The sequence below is a fragment of the Acomys minous genome (genome assembly GCF_964271855.1).
Source record: "Acomys minous genome assembly, chromosome: 12".
In the NCBI taxonomy this organism is placed as follows: domain Eukaryota; kingdom Metazoa; phylum Chordata; class Mammalia; order Rodentia; family Muridae; genus Acomys; species Acomys minous.
In genome coordinates, this window is record NC_140493.1 from 58,599,833 (window position 1) to 58,605,832 (window position 6,000).

The 6,000-nt window shown below is 52.3% G+C and overlaps 1 protein-coding gene across 2 annotated transcripts in view; it reads right to left on the reverse strand.

The window, feature by feature from the left end:
- BAALC (BAALC binder of MAP3K1 and KLF4) overlaps positions 1 to 4,927 on the reverse strand; it is a 62,209-nt gene extending 57,282 nt beyond the window's left edge. The window contains exon 1 of one of the 2 annotated variants that reach the window (XM_084748719.1): positions 4,290 to 4,927. In XM_084748719.1, coding sequence (XP_084604845.1) covers positions 4,290 to 4,449 — 160 coding nt within the window. In that variant the 5' untranslated portion in view covers positions 4,450 to 4,927. The remainder of the gene's footprint in view (positions 1 to 4,289) is intronic. The other variant, XM_084748718.1, reaches the window with a different exon arrangement.
- Between the last annotated feature and the right edge of the window lie 1,073 nt (positions 4,928 to 6,000).

The following is a 6,000-nucleotide window of genomic DNA, read 5'->3' on the forward strand; positions in this document are numbered from 1 at the left end:
AGATGTAATGGTTTTAACTAACCATGAGCTTAATGTGAGTCATCAAGGAAATATGTAAACAAGTCCTCACCCAAGTTCACCTGTGCCAGGAGAAGTGCATTCATGGGGCCCCTCCAGAATGTCCCCTGTGCTTTCCTACACAGCTAGGCAAACGTCAAGAACAACCCTAAGGTTGTTCATGTCAAGGAAAGACTTGGATAAAGTGAATAGTGTGTTCAGAGAATTAGTCAAGCCCACATAAGGCAAGAAGGTGGTTACAGTAGTGCACGTTTGACCCGCAAGAGCGATAATACAAGACCAACAGAGCTGTACCTATGGGACATGATGCCACGGAGCTGACGTTCATCAGGCAGAAATTACAGAAAGTAGGACGTCTCAGAGGAAGGTGCTCTGCAAAGGTGGAGCATCCTACCCTAAGGAGGATGAGACTCAGCACCGGTGCAGCCGGATGTCAGGCTGGATCATGAAGAGGTTAAGCTGGCCTTTGCAGCCCATTAACTGCAAAGTCAAGAATTCTGAAATCCCCATTGATGGGAGGGGGTATTTAAGGGCATGCGGTTTGTCATCAGAGAAATCTGGACCCCCAGTTCTGGGATGGAGGAGTTGCTCAGGACACTCCAACATCCTTCCCTGGGTTATAAACACAAGAGGACCCCCAGGAGGCAACGGACCCCATCTCATCCTTGTTGTACGCCTTAAGTGAGATGATTTGCATAGTGTCAGCTGCAGTGCCAGACCACTACTCAGATGCCACCAGTAAATGGCAGCCATGATAATACAAAAAAATGTCCTCACCTTATCTGTCCTTTAGCCTATTTGAGTAAATCATTTGCCCAAACTCCCCAATTTGGGAGTTTACTAGCACTGTTATTTAAAACTATAAAGGACTAGTTGAGAAAAAAATGTGAGATGTTTTACTCTCTAAATAGATTAGAAAAAAAATTATGGGAGACATTTGTTATTTTAAGGAGAGACTGACAATGAAATGGAGATGGGACTGAGTGGCCGCACTGGGCGCGTTGTCGCAACCTGGGACTCTCAGTCTTCCCGGAGAGCCTCCCTCTCACAACAGAAGTAAAACAAACAAACAAATCAAATCAAATCTAGCAAACCGATTTTATGAGAATCCATCTATGCCAGAGCGATTCCATTTCCCATTTCCACAGAGATTGGAAACACAGGCCGATGAAGGGTACCAACTGCCATAGTCTTCAACCCCAGCCTGCTACTCGTGGAATCGAAAACCTGAACTGCAATTCTCCTGGCTGTAGGAAACAACTTCCAAAATCAGGAAGCCGAGCCTCGGGGTCGGTTGTAAGTGAGAAAGGATGGGGGACGGGCATGAAGCTCAGTTGTGGAACTGGTGTAAAAATAAGCCTCCCACCACCCACGGTAAAACTGGGAACACTTACACAAATGCCGACGGAACACTTGTCACGCGGCACGCCCTCCGCCCTCCACCCTCCGCCCTCCGCCTAGAAGGTGGGAGAAACCCGAAATGAGAGCCTAAGGCAGCCGTGCTTAGGTCGAGCTCCTCAGTAGACATAGTTTGGGATGTGGCAGACCTATAGAATCTTTATGCTGGACTAGAAGCTTCCATGGGGTGGGATAAAATTGGGGGAGAGACCTTTCTAATAGAAGCTGTGGGGTCAGAAAGACCCTGGGGGAGAACGTCAGTAAACTCATTCAGGCTGCAAGGAGGTGGGGGGGGACGGGGGGGGGAGGGGGAAGCCGCGGGGGGGGGCACGTGGGGGGAGGAAGAGTGTGGACTAGCTGAGGCAACTGAAGGGCCTCCTCATAAGGCACAAAACCTTTATCAGTTGATTCTCAGCCCACTGGGGGAAACCTGCATGAAACCCCAACTTTGTATCACGCATGCCCCGAGCACAGAGGACAGAGAGGAGCTAATCCTACGGTTAAGGTTGCTGAGAGAAAGGCACCTCCCATTTGACACTAAGCAAGAGGGACCAGGACCCCAGGAAAAGGGGATTCTTGAGTACTGAAGGAACTGGAGGTAAGTGGTTGTGGAAATTTCCAGATGGGGAAAATTCGCCACTTGTCCTGGATAGATGACCTGCAGGGTCCTCTCCAGCTCTGGTTCCTAGGACAAAGGCATCTCGGTCACTCTCGAGTCCAGCCCATCCATTTGGTGGTCTCCATCAGAAAAGGACTGTTAGGCACAGAGACTCCGTTCTGTTTCCAAACACGGCAGAGCCACTGTAAGCCTCAGGGTTGGGTTCACTGGAAAACCTCCCACGGGGTACAACCCATGAGGCAGGCAGGCTGGGAGGAAGAGAAGAATGGAGAATCCTGGCTATGGCCCGGGGTAGCAGAAACCCAGAAATTCTGTTACTTTCTCAGAAGACACAAGCTGACTGGAGGATGCTCATTTCCAGACTTCAAAGGCACAGCAACAAAGCCCCTCTTCAGCCCCCATCCCCGACCCCAGTCACGCCACAGAACTTAGGCGCATGCGACACACATTCACTCCTGGTCTTCAGGCGCATCCCTGCACTCTGTTGAAACTTCCAGGGAAATTTAAACGATGGCAGTGTCCCTGGACTGGAACTCAGCCCCTCCTCTGAAGGGTGCTTCAGGACCACCCGCTTTGTAAGTTTGTTCCCAAGTTTGGAAGTGTTCCATCAATGACCGCGCCTGTCCTGTGCCTCACCTGTTGCAGGACCCCAATTTCATGATACAAAGACATCGAGAATAATGAATAGATGTTGGAAACGACTTGAGGAACATGTGTGTGTTTATTCTGCCAATCCAACAATTCTCACACCTAAACAACTCCTCCCCTCACACACACACACATGCACACACACACGCACACACACACACACACGCACATACATGCACAGAGAGCGCCACCAACACAACTATTCTGTGAAGCTGCCTGCTGACTCTTTCCAGCCTTACTCCCTTGCAATGCTGCCCTGGCCTTGGACCCTGCAGAGAACTAGGACGCTTTCTTGGAAAATGCTGCCACAGCTAACATTTATAAAACCTTCAGAGGGTTTTCTCTGCCTCTGACCCTGAGCTCAGCCAGCACACCCTTTGGGAGCCTGCCGGACACATCCGTGCAGCAGCATTGATGCAATAACTGTTATGGTCACTGGGAATCAGACAATTTTAAAACAAATTCAGCGTTACTACAGTTTTCTCAGGCACCCAGGGGAGGCTTCTGCCTATTGGCACAACTACTTGGGATAGGGGCGAGGGCCTGGAGAAAGAAGAATATTTGAGCCCAGGAGCTCAAGGCCAGTCTGGACAATGTAGCCAGATTTGGTGTCCTTTAAAAAACAAAATAAAAAGAACAAGTATTGGTCCCGAAGGTGGAGCTATCTCTTCCTGACGTCAGGGCACCACAATGGGACCAGGCAACAGTTAGAACTTTAAAAACCCAGTGATCTATGCAGCACGAGGTGAGATTTTTATTGTTTGTTTGTTTGATGTCACCAACACATTTAGGGTCAAAGGTCAGTCTAAGTCTATATTTTTTTGGTGAGTCTCTGCTTTAAAATCAAATCCTAATTTGTGACCCCACGCAGAGAGTTCTCTGCATATCCTTGTGAGGTTTCTGATACCCGAGGAATGACCCAGGCAAGAATATTTACAGTCATATTGTGGTAAGAGGGTAGGTAGGTCCTTTACTATAACAGAACTCCTTGGAAAGTGAGCGTGAGGGCAGAGCTGTGATAGGCAGGCATGCGTTGTTACCCTGAACTAGGTTAGGATTTTGAAGGCCCAGTAGGGGCTCATTGCCAACAGGAGGGATCTGGGAGGCGACAAGAAGACTCCACCCAGGCGATTCGGCTCAAGATTCTTGTGGGTACATCAAAGGTGTGAGGCCAGGTGGCCCAGTGGATAGAGACCGACCCCGCCAGCCGCTCGGCTTGAGTATACAGGAGACCAGTGGGAAAGCTGGGTGAAGGCCCCACAGGGTCCAGTGGGAAACGTGGGGTGGGCTGAGGGCTAGGTTTGTGGAATAAGTGGGCTGTCCCTCCCACCCACTCACCCCCCAGAGCCAATGCATATGCACTGGCAGGCAAGAGGCCAAGAAGGGTTGTGTTGCCGAGATGCACAGGGTTAGCTGTCCTCTGGAAAGCTGTTCTCCTTGACCTGGCTCCCTGGGCTTGAGGCTGCCAGCTGGTCAACCGGCACGTCCTACTCTGTCCCTCTGACTCCGTCACCCCACCCGCAAGCACGCCACGGGGGTTCCTGTCTGCCCTGGTCTCCCCTGCAGCTCCGGCTCCTTGAGGGCAGCCGGGGCCGGGCTCACTCACCCGCGTGCAGGCCGCCTGCCTCGGGGCCGCTGTCCGTGGCGGCGACACTGGGCAGCGCGTCTGAGTCGGTGTAGGTGAGCCAGGTGGATTCGGTCTCCCGGGTCCAGCTCTCGTAGTAACGGGGCTCGATGGCATCGGCCCGGCTCCCGCCGCAGCCCATCCTCCCGTGTTGCGGGAACGCCCGGCGGCCGCTGGGCTTGCGGCTGCGGTTGCGGCTCAGCCCGGGCGACGCAGCTCCGGCCCGCGAGGAGGAGGAGGCGGTGGCGGCGGCGGCGACATCGGTCCCCTAACCGCTAGAGCCGCTGCCAGCGCCAGGCTCCCCGGGAGCCCGCCGCCCCTCCTCTCCGCCTCCGAGGCCCTCCTCCCCTCCTCTCCCTCCCCAGCTCCCCTCAATCTCGCCTCTCTCCCACCGCCCCGCGGCCAATCCCTCCTTCAGTGCTCTGGAAGAGACTGTGATACTGAGTAGCAGACAGGTGGTGGAAAGAGAAAAAGGGGTCCCTCTTCTGTCTTCAGTCGACCTGTTAGGTTCCCATCCATCATCTGTCCACCCATGCACCCACCCACTGATTCAGTCATCCGTCTACCCATCCATCCTTCTATGAAACCATCTTTCCATCCTGGGTAGGTCTGAAGCTCACAGAAAGCAACACACACACACACACACACACACACACACACACACACACACGTTTTCTGGTCACTTGTTCTAAAAGCAATGGGTAAATGGGTAGGCAACATTAGAAAGTAGGGAGACAGTGCTGTCACCACAAGTTAAGTTAGACCTAGTGCCTGCTTACAGAGCAGGAAGCAGGGCCCCATGATCTCAGACTGTGCAGTAAGACACTTGTCACTAACAACGCTACCAGGTCTGTCTGCAACTTCATGATCTTCGGAATGTTGTTCTCAAGAAAGCAAAAGATCACCAGGACCGTGCACCAGCGAGGACTCCAACGAAAGCTCACTGAACAGTAATAACACAGCGCTTTGCAGTGACCATAGTTCAGGCTAAAGAGGCCAGTCTCCGGTGGAGGCCTCTGTGGCAGGCACTGCCAGAGTCAGCGAGGCAGAGATGGGCAGAAGACTCCTGACAAGGCCCAGGCTGGTCTTCCCTCCAGGCTGCCCCAGCAGGCCACTGCAACCTCCTTTTGGCATCTGAGGCACAGGGTTTAAGGTTACCTTGGATGGGTGGCTCCTGGAGCTGGGGGCAAACTACAGATCTTCTGCCACCTTTCACTTCCTTCTCTGAATATTTGGGTATAAAAGAATTAGGTCTTCATGAAGTCCTGTGCTCAGTCCTCAATATCAAATTGGTGGTGATGGTGATGATGGTGGTGGTGATGATGATGATGATGCAGTGATGAAGTAAACAAGAACCCCGTCTTCACTTCACAGCCAGCTGTTATGCAACATCAACTCCTGAAGAGTGACCAGAACAGAAGTGCTTGACTTGGAAGGTGCTTGAGAGCTCTAGAAAAATCAAAGAAAGCTCTAGAATTGGTGACCCGGTGAGCAGAGTAAACTGCATGAGCGTGAGAAGAGGTAGAGCAGGCTGGAGCTGGACAGAGTGGGGGTGGGGTGGGGGTGGCAAAGGAAGGAGGCTTTATTGTAAAAGTGCAGGGGGGAGGGCTGGGGGGCATCAGAAGGCTTTAAGCTACCAGCATGGTCAGATCTGCTCTAGGAAACTATCACTCAAAAAGCAGGGGAAGAGTGG